At 43.2% G+C, this 18,204-nt stretch overlaps 2 protein-coding genes across 2 annotated transcripts in view; both read left to right on the forward strand.

Moving 5' to 3' along the window:
- The window catches only part of LOC309808843 (forkhead-associated domain-containing protein 1-like), a gene marked incomplete at its 5' end in the record, with an annotated part of 203,913 nt that overhangs the window by 109,287 nt on the left and 76,422 nt on the right, over nt 1-18,204 (forward strand). The window lies entirely within an intron of this gene.
- The window catches only part of LOC309808030 (forkhead-associated domain-containing protein 1-like), a gene marked incomplete at its 5' end in the record, with an annotated part of 92,027 nt that overhangs the window by 10,347 nt on the left and 63,476 nt on the right, over nt 1-18,204 (forward strand). The window contains one exon of the mRNA XM_082628042.1: nt 9,020-9,226. Coding sequence (XP_082484168.1) covers nt 9,020-9,226 — 207 coding nt within the window. The remainder of the gene's footprint in view (nt 1-9,019; nt 9,227-18,204) is intronic.

Below are 18,204 nucleotides of genomic sequence, written 5' to 3' on the forward strand. Positions count from 1 at the left end.
GCCAAACCCAACAAGAAACCAGAGACAAGGAGCCCATCAGCCCATGGATGTAGCCGCACAGGTGGGCCTGCTGGGCAGAGGGCACCGTGTAAAGGGATGGAGGAGGGTCGGGAGAAGCAGACGGAGAATGCTGGCAGGTGCAGGAGGTGAAGACCTAGGAGGCTGTTGTCAAAGTAGAATGAAAAGCCTGAGAGCAGGGACCTGCTTGCTGGGGGGCCCAAAGGGCACTGGGCCAGCCTCAGGACAGAAGTGTGAGGGTGGCAGGAGGGTTTGGGGGCCGGGATGGACTTGAAGGAGCTGGTGAGCTTGAGCAGGGCCCAGGCTGGGTGAGCGTAGGGCATTACCCATAGGGAGCAAACAGGGAGCAAAGGCTACGTGACTCAAGGAGAGGACGAGACAGAGGATAAGGAAGGCCGGGAGTGGGAGGTTATGGTCTGAGATGGGGCTTCCCAGTGCCAGGTGATGCAAGGTTGAAACCTAGCTCCAAAGGACGGTTCCAGGTACACGTCGAACCTCAGCGACAATGTCAGTGAACCTCAGGGCAATGTCATAACTAAGTCAGCTTCCCGAGGAGGCTTCCTTAAAGCACAGGGGTCGTCAGAGCAGATGGTCATTGTTAATAGAAGTTTAAACGTCTCAATATTTTATGGACTCACTATATACTTTTTAAAGACATTTTCAATGCAGGAGCCTTAAAAAATGCACTTGTTTTCTATATTAGGTCCTGCCTGTCTCCTCTCTCATTATTAAATCACTCTCTACTCTGAAAATCACAGGGTACAAATCAAAGGTACAAGTTTTGGAATTAGACTTGGGTTCAAACCCTGACATTGCCCTGGGCCAGCATCCTGATGTTGAGTGAGTCCCTTCATCTTAGCCATTTTTTAAATCGTGGTAAAATACCTATAAAGTTTACCGTCTTAACCACTTTTAAGTGTACAGATCAGTAGTTGTAAGTTATTCACATTGTTGTGCAACCAGCCTCAGAATTTTTCATCTTGCAAAACTGAAACTGTACCCATTAAACAACAATTCCCCGTTTCCCCTTCCCCAGCTCCTGGCAACCCCCGTTCTATTTTGTTTCAATGAGCTTGACTACTTTATGTACCTCACATAGTGGAATCATACAAAATTTGCTTTTTTGTGACACTTATTTCACATCATGTCCTCACGGTTCATCCATGTTGTAGCATGTGTCAGAATTTCCTTCCTCCTACACTGAATAATATTCCACTGTATGGATGGACCACATTTTGCTTATCCAATCATCGGTCAGTGGGCACTTGGGTGGCTTCCACCTTTTGGCAATTGTGAATAATGCTACTATAAACATGAGTGTACAAATAACTCTTTAAGTTCCTGCTTTCAATTCTTCGGGGTATATACCCAGAAGTGGACTTGCTGGATCATATGATAATTTTATTCTAAATTGTTTGAGAAGCCGCTCTACTGTTTTTCCTATCAGCTGCACCATTTTACATTCTCAGCAGTGCATAAGTGTTCCCCTACTCTACATCCTTGCCAACACTTGTTATTTTCTGTTGCTGTTTGTTTGTTTTTGATAGTAGCCATCCTAATGGGTATGAGGTGGTATCTCACTGTGGTTTTGATTTGCATTTCCCTAATGACTAGTAATGTTGAGCATCTTTTTATATGCTTGTTGGACATTTATATATCTTCTTTGGAGAAATGTCTATTCCAGTTCTATGCCCATATTTGATCAAGTTATTTGGGGGTTCTTTTTTGTTGTTGTTGTTGAGTTATAGTTCTCTATATATTCTTCATATTAACCCTTTTTCAGATTTGTGATTTGCAACTATTTTCTCCCATTCTCTAGATGGCCTTTCACCCTGTTTATTGTGTCCTTTGATTCACAGAAGTTTTAATTTTTGATATAGTTGAATTTATCTATTTTTACTTTTGCTGCCTATGCTTTTGGTATCATATCCCAAAATGCATTGCCAAATCCAATGTCATAAAGCTTTCCTCCTGTGCTTTCCTCTAAAAGTTTTATAGTTTTAGACTCTGTTTAAGTCTTTGATCCACTTTGAGTTAATTTTTATACATGGTGTAAGGTAAGAGTTCAACTTAATTCTTTTGCAGTCTTTCCCAGCATCATTTGTTGAAAATACTGTTCTTTCCCCATTGAATAATCTTGGCACCCTTGTCAAAAATCATTGGACCATATATGCAAAGTTTTATTTCTGTGCTCTCTATTCTATTCTATTGGCCTATGTGCCTGACCTTATGTCAGTATCACACTGTTTTGATTACTGTACCTTTGTATGCAGTAAGTTTTGAAATCAGAAAGTGTGAGACCTCCAACTTTGCTTTTCTTTCTCAAGATTCTTTTGGCTATTTGGGGCCCACTGAGATTCCATATGAATTTTAGGATGGATTTTTCTATTTCTGCCAAAACTGCTGTTGGGATTTTGAATCTGTAGATCCTGCTGTGTAGTAATGACATCTTCACAATATTAAGTCTTCCAACCCACGAATACAGGGTGTCTTTCCATTTATTTGTGTCTTTAATTTCTTTCAGCAGCACTTTGTAGTTTTCAGTGTACACATCTTTTACCACCTTGGTTAAATTTATCCCAAAATATGTTATTCTTTTTGATGCTATCATAAATGAAATTATTTTCTTAACTTCCTTTTCAGATTGTTCATTGTGAGCATATAGAAACACAACTGATGTTTGTGTGTTGATTTTGTGTCCTACGATTTTGCTAGTGAATGTTATTTTTTAGTTCTAAGAGGGTTGTGGTTTTTCATGGACTCTTTAGGATTTTGTACATGTAAGATCATGTTGCCTGTGAACAGAGATAATTTTACTTCTTCCTTTCGAATTTGGATGCCTTTATTTCTTTTTCTTGCCTAATTGCTCTGGCTAGGACTTCCAGTACTTTGTTGAATAGAAGTGGCAAGAGCAGGTATCCTTATCTTATTCTTGAAATTAGAGGAAAAGCTTTCAGTCTTTCACCTTTGAGTATGATGCTAACTGTGGGCCTTTCATATTTGACCTTTATTATGTTGAGGTAATTTCCCTCTATTCCCTGTTTGTTGAGTGCTTTTATCATGAAAGAGTGTTGCATTTTGTCAAATGCTTTTTGTACATCAATCGAGATGACCATTTTTTTCCTTCTTTCTGTTAATGTGATGTATTACGTGGATTAATTTTCATATGTTGAACCATCAAGTCTGCATTCCAAGAATAAATCCCACTTGGTCATAGTGTATGATCCTTTTAATGTGCTGTTGAATTCGGTTTCCTCCTATTTTGTTGAGGATTGTGGTATCAGTGTTCATAAGAGATATTGGTCTGTAGTTTTCTTGTAGTGTCTTTGTCTGGGTTTGGTATCAAGGTAATGCTGTCCTCTCACTTCACCTTTTGAGTCTCAGCTTCTTCATCTCTAAGATGGAGATAATAATAGAGTCCCTGTTTAGGGCTGTCATGCAGATTAAATGATAAAAATGCACACAAAATGCTTCAGCAGGGCCCAGTTCACAGGAAGCCCTCAAAATATGTTAGAGGATGATAAGGATAATAATAAAAATAATAATAAATAAATAACAGTTCATCTCATAGTTGGACAGCTCAGTAGGCTGGGGCTTAGAGAGTCAGTCTGTATTAGCAGCAGGGCGTCTGTCCAGTAGCAGCATTTAGCAATTTTCCAAGTAAAGGGAGCGAGTGATATTATAGGGCCAAACTAGGAAGCTGTCTCCTGGCCTAACATGTGGTAGAGGCTCACCCAAATTTGTGGAGTCATTTAAAACTTCCTGCTTGCTTTGATTTCTTAATAATGGCTTGACAGTTTTTGAGGAACTGAAAGCAGTGAAGCCTGGCAAGAGACAAACAAAATGTAACACACAGAATTTCTCTCATTCATGGGTTATCAAAGGTTCAAAGGACACAAAGATCAATGGCAATGGTGATGAAGATGATGTGGGTGACATTTTCCAAAGAACTAATGTGTTTTCATTTTTTTAAATACTTTATTTTTTTGAACAGTTTTAGGTTTACAGGAATTTTAGCAGAGAATACAGAGAGTTCCCATATATCCACCCCTCCAATACACACAGTTTCCCCTATTATTAACATCATGCATTAGTGCGGTACATTTGTTACAACTGATGAACCAATATTGATATGCTATTATTAACTAAGTCCATAGTTTACATTAGGGTTCACTCTTTGCGTTGTACGTTCTTTCCTTTTGACAAATGTATAGTGACAAGTATCCACCATTACAGTATCATAAAAAATATTTTCACTGCCCTGAAATCCCCTGTGCCCCTCCTCTTCCTTCTGAGCCCCAGAGCCCCTGTGCCCCTGGCAAGCACTGATCTTTTACTCTCCTTATAGTTTTACTTTTTCCAGAATTTCATACAGTTGGAATCATACGGTATGTAACCTTTTCAAACTAGGTTCTTTCACTAAGCAATATGCATTTAAGATTCCTCCATGTCTTTTTTGTTATTTGATAACTCATTTATTTTTATCACTAGTATTTCATTGTATGGATGTACCACAATTTGTCTATCCATTTACCTTTTAAAGGACATCTTGGTTGCTTCCAGTTTTTGGCAGTTATGAAGAAAGATGCTGTAAGCATGTATCCAAAATCAATGAGTCTTCATGGATATAGAGAACAGACTGTGGTTGCCAAGGGGGAGGGGGTTGAGGGAGAGATGGAGTGGGGGGTTGAGGTTAGCAGATGTGAGCTGTTACATCCAGGATGGAGAAACAACAAGGTCCTACTGTAGAGCACAGGGAACTATATTCAATATCCTGTGATAAACCATAATGGAAAAGAATATTTTAAAAAGAATGTATATATATGTATAACTGAATCACTTTGCTGTACAGCAGAAATTAATACAACATTGTAAATCGACTACATTTCAATAAAATAAATAAATAAACAATATAAATGAGTCTTAAATGTCAACAATAAGAAACCAAACAACCCAACTTAAAAATGGGCAAAAGAGCTCAACAGACACCTCACCAAAGAAAATCTACAGATGTCAAATCAGCATATGAAAAGATGTTAAACATCATACATCATTAAGGAATTTCAAATAAACATGAAATATCTCTTCATTTATTTAGACTACTTTGATTTCTTTCATCAACATTTTGTAGTTTTCTTCATATACCTCTTCATATAGCTAAGTATTTTGTTAGATTTATTCCTAAGCACTTCATTTTTTTTTTTTTTTGGTGCAAATGTAAATGGTGTTGTGTTTTTAATTTCATATTCCACTTGTTCATTGTTGGTATATAGGAAAGCAATTGACTTTTGTATATTAATCATGTATTCTGCAACCTGGGTACAATTGCTCATTAGTTCCAGGAGGGCTTTCTGTCGGTTCTTTGGGATTTTCTGCATAGACAATCATGCCATCTGCAAAATGGGCAAAAGATCTGAACAAACACCTCACCAAAGAAGATTTCTTTTTCCTTCCCAATCTATCTTTTATTCTCTTTTCTTGCCTTGTTGCATTAGCTAGGACATACAGTACAATGTTGAAAATGAGTGGTGAAAGGGGACATCTTCACCTTATTCCTGATCTTAATTGGAAAGTTTCTAGTTTCTCACCATTAAATATGACGTTAGCTTTAGGGTTTTTATAGATGTACTTTATCAGGTTGAGGAAGTTCCCCTCCATCCCTAATTTGCCCAGAGTTGTTGTGGTGGTTCGGTGGTTTGTTAGTTTATCATGGATGGTGTTTAATTTTGTCAAATGCTCTTTTTGCATCTACTGTTATGATAATGCGATTTCTCTTCTCTACGCTGTTGATGTGATGGATTACATTAATTGATTTCCAAATGTTGAACCAGCCTTGCATACCTGGAATAAATCCCACTTGACTGTGGTGTAGAAGTCTTTTTATACATCACTGGATTCAATTTGCTAATATTTTGTTGAGGATTTTGCATCTATGTTCATGGGAGGTATTGGTCTGCAATTTTCCTGTTTTGCAATATCTTTATCTGGTTTTGCTATTAGAATAAGCTTGGCCTCACAGAATGAGCTGGGAAGTGTTCTCTCTTCTTCTATTTTCTGGAAGAGATTATTTAGAACTGATATCATTCTTTCCTTAATGTTTGATAGAATTGACCAGTGAACCCATCCAGGCCTGGTGCTTTCCATTTTGGAAGGTTATTCATTATTGATTCAAATTCTTTACTAGATATGAGTCTATTCAGAGTATTTATTTCTCCTTGTGTGAGTTTCAGTAGATTGTGTCTTTCAAGGAAATGGTCCACTTCATTAAGTTATAAAATCTGTGGGCATAGAATTATTCATAATATTCCTTTATTATCCCTTCAGTGTCCATGAGATCAGTAGTGATGCCATCGCTTTCATTTCTGATTTGAGTAATTTGTATCTTCTCTCTTTTTTTCTTGGTTATCCTGCTAGAGGTTTGTCAATTTTATTGATCTTTACAAAAAAAAAAAAAAAGCTCTTTATTTTGCTGACTTTTCTCTCTTGTTTTCCTGCTTTTTATTTCATTCATTGCTTCTTTTCTTGTGCTTGTGGTAGGCTTATATTGCTCTTCTTTCTCTAGTTTCATAAGGTGGAAGCTTAGATCTTTTCAAATGTATGCCTTCAATGCCATAAACTTCCCTCCAAGCACTGCTTTCACTGCATCTTGCAAATTTTCATAGGTTGTATTTTCATTTTCATTTAGCTCAAGATAAATTTTTATTTCCCATGAGACTCCCTCCTTGACCCATCTGTTATTTAGAGGTGTGTTGTTTAATCTCCAAATATTTGGGGATTTTCCAGCTGTCTTTCTGGTATTGGTTTCTAGCCTAATTCCACTGTGTTCTGAAAACGTACTTTGCATAATTTCTATTCTTTTACATTTGTTGAGGTATATTTTGTGGCCTGGAATGTGGTCTGCTTCATGAATGTTCCATGGGAGCTTGAGAAAGATGTGTGTTTTGTTGCTGTGGGATGAAGCTGTGTGGTTGCCAGTTAGATCCAGATGATGATAGTGCTATTCAGTTCAACTTCATTCTTCCTAATTTTCTGCCTGGTGGGTCTGCCCGTCACTGACCCAGGGCTGTTGAGGTCTCCAGCTACCATGATGGATTCATCTGCTTCTCCTTGCAGTCCTATCAGTTTTTGCCTTCCATACTTTGATGCTCTATTGTTGGGTACATACAATGAAGGACTGTTATGTCTGCTTGGAGAATCGACCCCTTCATCACTATGTATCGCCTCTCTTTATCCCTGATAACTTTCCTTCCTCTGAAGTTGGCTCTGCCTGAAATTAATAGAGCTACTCCTGCTTTCTTCTTGTGTTTCAGTATTTTAAGTGCCAAAGTGTTTGGTAGGAATTTGAAAAGTGGGTAAAGGCACAGTCATTTGAATCAGGCAAACCTGGGAACAAGCCAAGCGAGTCAAAGTGGCTGACTGTGGGCACACGTAATCGTTCTATGCCTCAGTTTCCTCATCTAAGAAATGAGTAACTATCGGACCTACTGTACAGCACAGGGAACTATATTCAATATCTTGCAGTAACCTGTGATAGAAAAGAATCTGAAAAAGAATAGATATTATATATATGTATAACTGAATCACTTTGCTGTACACCTGAAACTAACACAACATTGTAAATCAACTAGACTTCAATAAAAAATTAAATTTTTTTTAAATGAGGAACTATCCCTTTGAATTATTGTGAAGATGAAACGGGATAATGCAGTAAAGCACTTAGCAAATTTCCTGGCATTTGTGTAATTACACATAATGTGTCATTAATATATTCTACTAATATATGCAGTTATATTATTATCTATTCATATACTATAAGCTATTATTAATATAAGCTATTGGTTATAATTATATTGTGGGACATCAGTATAGATTTCTAAGTCCAAGTACTCTCTATGAAAGTTGGATGAGGCACTCTGAGAAGAGTGACTTAGAAAATATTTGCAAAGTCTCAGGCTGGAGTGGATGGCTCATAGGCAGTGTCCTGAGAAGACAGAGGACTTCGCACGTGCCCTGCAGCCCATAGTCTAGGGCGCCGGGGCCAGGGGGGGATGTGATATTTCCTCCTTGGTGCCGAGTTTTACTCATTCTTCTTATTAAAGTGGTTACACAGGAGGTTTCTGACGCCACTGACAAATCACTGTCTGGGGTCTCTCTCTTTTGAGGGAAATGTGGTCACACCAGGGCCCCTATTGAAAAATAGATCATCTTTGGTTAGATAAATTCTGATTAGCTTTTAAGAAGCAACAGTAATAATTAAACACATGGGAAAAACCTTCATTGTACACCAAGGCTTTTAAAAGGTAGTTATAAAACTATGTTTTGTGGTGTGAGCTCAATTGTGTTTAAACTTTTTAAAAAGATTGTAAGCATAGAGAAAAGACTGGAAGGATGTGAACCACCGTGTTCTCGGTGCCTGCCTCTGGGGGACGGGAGTCTAAGTGATTTTAATGTCTTCTTTGTGTTTTTCTCTAGTTCTCATTTTCTGCATTATTACAAAAAACATGTTATTTTAAAAATGAATAGAACAAACAACAATTATGACAAAACCTCCCCTTAACTTTAACACTTGCAGTAAATGGACAGTTGTCACTTGCCAACTGACCTTTCTGGTTTGTGTTGGGCCATTTCTGCTGTCTTGCCACTCGGGACAACCAAAAGGATACTGGCATGGGATCAGAGAACTATCAAGTGGCCAATTCCTGGCCAATTCCCCCCGAGTTACCTCTTGCCTCTGTGTTGCCTGACGCCCTACCCCAAAACTGGGCATCTATTCTGGGTCTGCTGTCAGGGTCTGGTGACCCTCCACTCACTAGCTGTGTGGCCTTAGGCAAGTCACTTAACCTCTCTGACCCTCAGCATCCTCCTCTTAAAATGAGGATTGCAGTGACTGTCCAGCCAGATGAAGTGGTTAGCACATTGGGGCCCCCAGTGTCAGTGGCACTAGTTATTCCTTGTTATTCCTGTTATTCCTGGCTCTGACTGTCCCCCTTCTGCATTTCAGTCTGCAGACGTCGACAACCATCACGCACTCATTGAATATAATGAGGCCGAAAGCAGCTTTGTTCTCCACGACTTCAATTCCTGCAACGGCACGTTCGTCAATGAGTGCCACATTCAGAACGTGGCTGTGAAGCTCCTACCCGGAGACATCCTGAGGTTTGGGTCCAGAGGGCTGACCTACGAACTGGTCATCGAAAACCCAGCCTCGGTGAGTCCAGGCCCTGCGGGGGCGGGGGGGGAGGGCGGGGTGCAGAGGTGCCGTGTTGTGTCACCTTCCGTGCAGCCTAGGGCTCGGGTACGGCCACAGGTGGAGTTCGTCTGGAGCGCGTCACTCTTCCTTTCGCGATTCTGCGAAGTTCAGCCCCATCGCGTGGGTGCCCGGGGAGAGCGAGTCCTCGCGCCCTCTTCTGGGCATTTCGTGGAATTACATGCAAGGGTTGCCTAGCGACCAGCCCAGAGCGAGAGCGTTTTCCTGAAAAGTGAAGCTTGGCGAGGGGAGGTGGAAAGCAGGTGTGTGCTTTTGAAGATGCAGAGATGGATGCTTCCTTTTTAGGTAGATCAGTGCTCTGCAACTTCCTAGCTTTGCGACCTCGGCCAGGCTTCTCTGCGTGCCTGGGTCTTGGTCTTCTCAGCGGTACAGGGCGTTGAGAGAGTATCTATGTATAAAAAGTCAAAGTCTCTGGCCGGAGTAGACACTCAAGGCCTGCCAGCTGTTATCACACCGTATCAGAAATGTTCCCGGGATCAGGACCTAAGGTATGGCCCCAGGTTAAGCGGAACGTAAGCCAAAATTCGCCCAGCAAAGCTCAGTCACCAGAAGTATCTGGTTCAGTAGGGAGGCAGGATGGGGGCTGGTTAGCAACACAGTCCTGGGTCAGAACCCCAGCTCTGCCACTGGCCTACTCGGTGCGCTCTTGCACAAGCCATTGGACCCCTCGGAACCTCGGTTTCCTCATCTACAAAATGGGGCCAACGACAGCAATGACCTTGCAGGCTTATCTCGAGGGCTAAATGAGATGGTTCTAACTGTAAAACTCCCAGAATAATATCCATTCGTGGTGAGCACACAATTAATACCTGTCGTGTGTGTCCCAGAGAGACGGCGTGTTAACCTCACTCCCCAGCACCAAGAACGCTGCATGGACTGAGACCTCCGAGTCTTAAAGTCCTTTCGGGGACGAGGCTGGGTATAAATAAATAAAGTTTAGAGAATCTAGACAGAACCCTGGGGTGTGGGTCCCCTAGGCAGCCCTAAATACTCACTCAGAGAAGATCAGCACCGTCCCTCAGGCTGCAGGGCCCGTGACACCGCATCCACCACGTTTGGCTTTGAAAACCTGGGACAGTTTTGTCCTGCTGCTTCTCAGCCCCCTTTCCTCCTTGGGCCAACATTAAAGTGTGCTCACTTGTGGGATGCACTGGGATCCACTGGCCGCCCTGAGGAGGGGCTCCTGACATAGAAGGTGTTGACCTGATCAGGGGTTCTCAACATGGGTTCTAAGGATCCCCCTCGTCAGAAGCACGTGGGGAGCAGACCCACAGTGCAGATCTGGGCTTCACCCCAGGCCTGAGGACTCATACTTAGGATTCCCAGATGAAATACAGGACACGCAGTTAAATCTGAATTTCAGAGAAGCAACAAATCATTGTTATGTACAGGTGTGGCCCAACTATTGCAAGGAACCACTTATGCTAAAAAAATTATTTGGTGTTTATCTGAACTTCAGATTTAACGGACACCCTATAGTTTATTATATATTGATTTATTCATTTCTTTATTTATGCGAAATCTGGCAACCATACACATCCTCCCTGGGAGCGGGGCCTGGGAATATGCATTCTCACAAGCTCCCTGATGATTCTGATGCATCGCCAATAGGAGGGAAACCGAAATTTAGAATCATTTGTATGGAACACTTACAGAAATTTTTAGGGATCAAAGAAAAGGGGATTTCACACTCCCAAGCCTGAAAATCCAAGTTCATGAAGTTTGAATCAATGTGCCCCAACATGTCTGATTCCAAGAAATTTTCAGGAATGTTCAGTAAAATTACAGGTTCCCAGGCCCCCTCCCTGGGAAATTCTGACTCTGTGGCTTGCCTGTGGGGAGAAGAATAGGGGAGCAGCAAATAATATCTGCATTTTTTTCTTTTTTTTTCCTACAAAGATATTTATTGAAATATTATTGATAGGGGCATAAAATTTGAAACCTAAATTTCCATCCAAAGGAGGCATTGTTTAATTAATTATATTGTTTAATATATTATAAGGAGTTTAATATATTATAAGGAGTTTGTTTATATATGGAATACTGTTCTGCCTTTTTAAAACACAGCTTTCTTGAGACATAATTGACATGCCATAAACGGCACATGTTTCAAGTCTGTAAGTGGATGGGCTTTGACATATGGGTACACCTGTGAAACCATAGCCACAATCAAGACAGTGAACAGCTCCTTCATCCTCCAAAGTTTCCTCCGGATCACAGCATGTGTTTGTTTGCTTGCTTGCTCTTAACAGCTTCACTGAAGTACAATTTACATAACAGAAACTTCACCCATTTGAAGTGTCCAATTCAATCAATTTGAATATATTGATGGAGTTGTGCAGCCATCACCACAACCTGCTTTCAGAACACTTTCATCCATTTCTATCACCCCAAACCTCGGAGAAACCTTGGAGGTATTTCATTTTGGGGTTTGTTTTTAACTTTTAATTTTCAAAATTATGGTAAAATACACATAAAATTTACCATCTTAACCATGTTTAAGTGTACAGTTCACAGTGGCATTAAATCTATTCACACTGTTGTGCAGCCATCATCCCCATCCATCATCAGAACTTTGTTCATCTTCCCAAACTGAAACTCTAAGCCCATCAAATCAAACCCCCTGCTTCCTTCCTCCCCTCCCACCATGCTGTGTCTGTGAATTGGACTATTCTAGGTTCCTCATATAAATGGAATCTTACATTGTTTGTCCTTTTGCGATCATCTTATTTCACTTAGTATGATATCCTCATGGTTCATTCCAGTTGAATATTTCATTGTATGGATTCACCACATTTTGTTTATCTGCTCATCCATCCATGGCCACTTGGGTTGCTTCCACCTTTTGGCCATTTTGAGTAAGTTTGTTATGCACACGGGTGTACAACTATGGAATGGGGACTTTATTTTACAAGGTGCTTCTTATATAATTGTGGGAAACAGTGATGACGACCTCTAACCTTGAGTAGATAAGACGGAAGAAGATGCTTTGTAAGAAGAGAAACCAGGAGAGCAGCAGGAGGAATCACTGACGTGAACAGCACTGTGCTAAGCAATTCACCTGCTCTCCCTTATTTCACGCTCATAGCAACCTATGAGATGGGTTCTCCCATGATCCCCATTTTACAGACAAGGAATCCGAAACTCAGAGAGGTTAAGTAATTTCCCCAGGGCCACACAGCTTGTCAGTGCAAATTAAACACTATCCCCACTTGTGGAAAAAGGAGGGGAGAAAACCATTTAGTCTGATGCTAGCTGGAGCAGTAGCCTTGACTGGTTTTCACACCGAGGAAAGCATACTCTCACGGTCACTCGAATATACACGGATTTTTTCAATTCTTATTCCTACACGCACTTGCACCTTGCTTCATTCCTCGGTTGACTGCAGGCAGCTGCACAAGTGTTCCCCTGGCCTGTGCCCAGGGCACTTTGCAGGACTCTCCCCAACCCCATCTTCTCAAAAGCGCTCTCTGCCGGGGCATCCCCAGCTTGAGAAGCTTCCATCCATGACGCTCATATTCATGGAGGGGTCCTTTGCAGCGTCCGTGTGAGGGCGGCCTGTGGACTGACTGACACCTTCCTACAAATTGCACTTCCTGATGACTCCAACCTGCTGGCTGTTTAAAAGAAGAGAAAGGAAGAGGGGAAAAAGGGAGAGGTATTGAAGAGCATCTCTCATCAAATATTTTGAAGCCCAGTTTTTCTAAAAAAATTCGTGGCCCTCTTGCTTCAGGCCTATTCTTGTTTCCAATTGATTTTGGGGTCCCTGGTGAGGGCGCTGTGTTTCCTCCTTGGATGGAGTTTCCACGGAGGACTGCCCTGATATCATACAGATTAAGTATGATGAGAACTGTTCTTCTCCCGACAAAGAGTTCCCAAATGAAAGCATTTAGTTCAGGTGTTGTGGTGACCCTAACCAATAGAGGAGGGTGTGACAGCATTTTACTGGGGGAGGGGGGTGAGGTGCGGGGCGCTTAGGAATCCAGATGTGTGTGCAGATGTCACAGTGGTTAGAGCACGTGCCCTGAGGTCAGGCTGACTCCAGCGCCGTCCCAGCCCTGCTCTTGACCGGCTTTTATACTGGACGTGCACAAATCATCTACCTCTCAGGGCCTCGGTCCCCACTCTTGTAACAGTAGTTCCTACCACCTTGAGTGACTGTGGTATTAAGTGGGCAAAGTGCGTAAATTGCTTAGTCCAGCATCTGGCACCTAATAAGCACATGATAACCCTCAGCTTTAGAGTCAAGCAAACCAGCATGGAGCAGCCAAGATGCCTCCTTTGTAAGTGTCCTTTTGGACAGGGAAACCTCCCAAGACCTGCCCCCGCTAGCAGATAAATATATTTGCAGATAAATTACCCATAGAATAACATACAAGATGGAAAAATATAAAGAAAAACTCTTGTTTGACAAAGTGCATTGGCAAGCAGGTTGTGCCCAGGACCATCCTTTTTTTTTTTTTTTTTTTTGCGGTCGCGGGCCTCTCACTGTTGTGGCCTCTCCCGTTGCAGAACACAGGCTCCGGACGTGCAGGCTCAGAGGCCAAGGCTCACATGCCCAGCCGCTCTGCGGCATGTGGGATCTTCCCGGACCGGGTCACAAACCCGTGTCCCCTGCATCGGCAGGTGGACTCTCAACCACTGCGCCACCAGGGAAGCCCCCAGGACCATACTTTGTAAATTATACCTCTCTCATCAAAGTATAACCTAGGGCTGCCATATTGCACAACTCCAGGGTCACCATTCACAACGTAGTCCATGTGGATGGCGCCCACTGAAACTGTGCAGGACAAAACCCGCAGGGCCATCTGCAATGCCCTGAAGCAACCGTTGATTAATCCCGTAGAGTCTTGGCACCAGGCGTGGGAAATTGAAGTCCCAGAGTCAGGTGTGCTGCCGTGTTGTGGGTTTTGTATGTTGTTGCCTTTACTCGTGCTTTCTGAGCTCTGGGAAAGGAGGTGTGGAAACAAGCTGTGCTAGTCACAGTGGCGCCGTTCTTACAAGGCAGCTGAGTAAGGAAACCCACGTCACCCATATGTATCCATCATGTCTTTCTCTGTTCTGAAATATGGCAAAACGGATGGAAATGGCCAGAATGAAAAAGGAAGCCAGGCGCCACAAATGACGTGCCGAGTTGTTCCATGAGGGGGTTGACAGCTCCTTGGCGGCAGCCCCCATCCCCATGACGGCCTGTGTCTGGCCTTCCCTGTAGCCTGCTCTGCCCTGTTCCCAGTCCAGCCAGACTCTCCCACGTGGCTCCTGGATACTGTCTTCTGTCCCTGCAATGTCATGACGTCCTGTCTTGCGAGAAGAGCGCCCTCTGTCGGCCAATATTCCTTGCTGCTTTAATGGGGAAGCTCTGCAGAACACAATCGAGAAAGCAAGGCCTTTGGAGTTAGATGGACCCAAGTTGAAATGCCAGCTGCAACTGACTTTACCTTTCTGAGCTTCAATTTCCAATTTCTGCCAAGGAGCTACTCATTAATCCCAGGTCCCCTTTCCCCCTTCAGTTGTTTTTATAGAGGTCCCTGGGACCACCCCTATCATGGCATAAACTGAGGCTCAGAGAGTTTCAGTGACTTCCCCAAGGTTAGGCATCAGTCATATAGATCCAGAGACAGGATTAAAAGCCAGCTCTCCTGAGTCCCTTGGAGGCTTTTCCTAATAGCACGAAGCATCGTGGGGCCGTGAGAGCCCAGGCAGGTCCTTCACTGCCCAGCGGTTAATGAAGGTCTTGCAATTCCCAGTCCAACCTGCAATTTCACACGCTGACAGGGGATGATTCATTATGTGGGTAAAAACGAAAGCCACTGATAATAGGAGAAACTGCATTTTCAGTTATCTGGCTTCCTTGCTTGTTTGGCTCCACTAACTTTTTTTTTGGCTACACCAATGCAGGATCTTAGTTCCTCAACCGGGGATCAAACCTGCACCCCCTGCATTGGAAGCGTGGAATCTTAACCACTGGACGGTCAGGGAAGTCCCTGGCTCCACTAACTTTTTTTCTTTAATTATTTTATTTATTTTATTTATTTATTTTTGGCTGTGTTGGGTCTCCATTGATGCGCGCGGTCTTTCTCTAGTTGCGGCGAGCGGGGGCTACCCTTCATTGCAGTGCGCGGGTTTCTCACTGCGGTGGCCTCTCTTGTTGCGGAGCATGGGCTCTAGGTGCATGCGCTTCAGTAGTTGTGGCATGCGGGCTCAGTTGTTGTGGCTCGCGGGCTCTAGAGCACAGGCTCAGTAGTTGTGGCCCATGGGCTTAGTTGCTCCGCGGCATGTGGGATCTTCCTGGACCAGGGCTCGAATCCCTGTCCCCTGCATTGGCAGGGGGATTCTTAACCACTGCGCCCCCAGGGAAGTCCATCCACTAACTCTTTACCAGGGATATTGCTGCCGTTCCTGGACAAATTCAGTTGCCCCCTTTCTTCTTCTATTTTGACGATGGTGATCATACCTGATGGCTAATGTTTTATGCTCATTTATTATGGACCAGGAAGTGTTCCCAGCATTTCACGTGCACTATCTCACCCACTTCTCACAGACTAAGAAATGGCTGTTAGTATCCCTATGTCTTACAGACAAGGCACAGAAATGACACACTCGTCAGGGTCCCAGAGAAGGAGCAGAGCCGGGAGCCGGACCAGAGTCTGTGTGACGCCGGATCCCAAGGTCTTAACCCGAGGTCGGCACGTTATGGCCCAGGGCCAAGTGCGGGCCATCGCCTGCTTTTGTAAAGTTTCCTGGGAACACAGCCAACCCATTCATTTCAGTATTGCCTGTGTTGTCGGCTACAACGGCAGAGTAAGCTGGGCAGATCCTATGGCCCACAGGGCTGGAAATGCTTACTGTCTACAGAAAACGTTTACCAGCCTCTGCTTGTAACATTATGCAGTACTGCCTCTTTCATTTGACTTGGTTTCTAAAAGAAGAACTTAAAATAGAGGGGGGAGCTGGGGAGAAAGAACTCACTCAGATTGAGCCTTACTGTGTGCCAGGAAATGTGCTGGTTAATTGCTTAAGTTTACTGAGGAATAAGAAGAAACAGACAAGCTGGAAAACTAAACTTTGAACAGTCTTTTCAATACCTCTTTAAAAAAGAGCTGGAAATATGTGGTTCTAAATATACATACACATATATATGCATTTGCAAATATAGTAATAATATAATTACATTGACATGGATCTGATAAATATACTAGACATTAACATATTATATATACAACAGATGCATATTACAAATTTTGCCTGTTTCTTCAACTGGAAAGTTTTCTTTTAAAACTGTGGACTGTTGGGAATTCCCTGGTGGTCCAGTGGTTAGGACTCAGTGCTCTCCGTGCTCTCACTGCTGAGGGCCTGGGTTCAATTCCCGGTCAGGTAACTAAGATCCCACAAGTGCACGGCGAGGCCAAAAAACGAAATAAATGAAACTATGGAATGTCTTCCCTGAGTCACTTTTGAAGCAGAAATTTGGGGTTTGTAGTCTGAAGCCTGCTGTAGCTAGAGAACTATTTATCTATCAAAGTTTCTCTAAGCAGCGTTTTACTACTTGTCTTATGATTGGTTCCTTGGTCTTAAATCATTCTTCTCTGGAGATGCTGCTTTACTTTTATAAGTTGAAAGGTAAATTTGGTGCATGATGACAGTCTGGTGGGTTTTATTTGAGCATGTCATAACCTTTAAAACAACTTTCACTCTGAGTACATAGTGATGCTTATGCTAAAGTCTCAGTAAGCATACTGTCCAGGAAATTTGATTGTTTGCAAGTGTCAGAAAACCAACTAAAACTAGCCTAGGCAAAAAAAAAAAAAAAAAAAAAGCTCATGGAACTGAAAAGGCCAAAAGCTGCAGCTTAGGCCCAGCTGGATCCAGGCGCCCAAATCATGGTCAGGAATCTGACTCTTTCTTCCCTGTTAGCTTCCCAATCTCAGACAGACTCTTGCCTCACCTGTAGGAAAGTAGCCACCAGCAGCCCCAGCATCCTACAAAGTAGCAGTTCCAGGGAAAGAGCCAGCATCTTCATTGGCAGTGGCTTGGATCACGTGGCTTCCCCTGAACCAATCCCTGAGGCCAGGGGCAAGGAATGCTCTGATTGGCCAGGCCTGGGTTATGGTCTCACCCGTGGGGTGGAAGGGTCAGAATTCTATGGACTCAGGATTGTCAGGGAAAGGGTGTCTTCCCTGCAAAAAAATTAAGGTGCCCATCCAAAAGACGGAAGAAATGGATGCGGGGGAGGCAAAAACAAAGAAGATGTCCATGACATTAGGAAGCATTCCTATTGCCTAAGTGGAGCCTTCCGAACGGGATTTGCTACTAGGGATGTGGGGGGAGGAAAATGACGAATAATCCACTTTTCCATTGGAAAAGTCCAAGGCCAGTCTCCAAGGAAGCAGAGTTGCTCATTTCTCTCCTGTGGTGAACTGGTGTGATGAGAAGCTCAGAGTCAGGGCCTTAGTTGTCCATCCCCAAGAAGGATGGCATTTCCATGTCCCTGGGACCTCTGAATAGGGCCCGTTCTTGAGGAGGATGTGGCTTTACTGTACCGGGGTTTGAGGAGCCGGCAACGGAGTGAATGACCAGAGAGCATGGTGCCCTTCAGAACAAAACCTGTTTCTTGTCAAGCTTTGTCATCTCCTACCTGAGCTTATAGGATTTCCTCTACCCTGTGCTCTTACAGGTCCTGTGGGGACTTACTGATGTGATGAGAACTCCTGAGGCTGGGTGTTTTATATTAAAGGCGATTTCCCGAGACCAGTGAAGTGGAGGGCACGGGGCAGCAGGCAGCCTCAGGCTCGGCCTCCGCAGCAAAAACTCACACAAAAGGACCCCTGAGGCTGTGTTGTCACCAGATGTCTACAGGCGATGCAGATGACATCGGGGGAGGTGGAGACGGGAGCGCGGGCTGAACCCTTAGCATCCTG

The sequence above is a fragment of the Mesoplodon mirus genome (assembly GCF_964341445.2).
Source record: "Mesoplodon mirus genome assembly, chromosome: 7".
Taxonomy (NCBI): Eukaryota; Metazoa; Chordata; class Mammalia; order Artiodactyla; family Ziphiidae; genus Mesoplodon; species Mesoplodon mirus.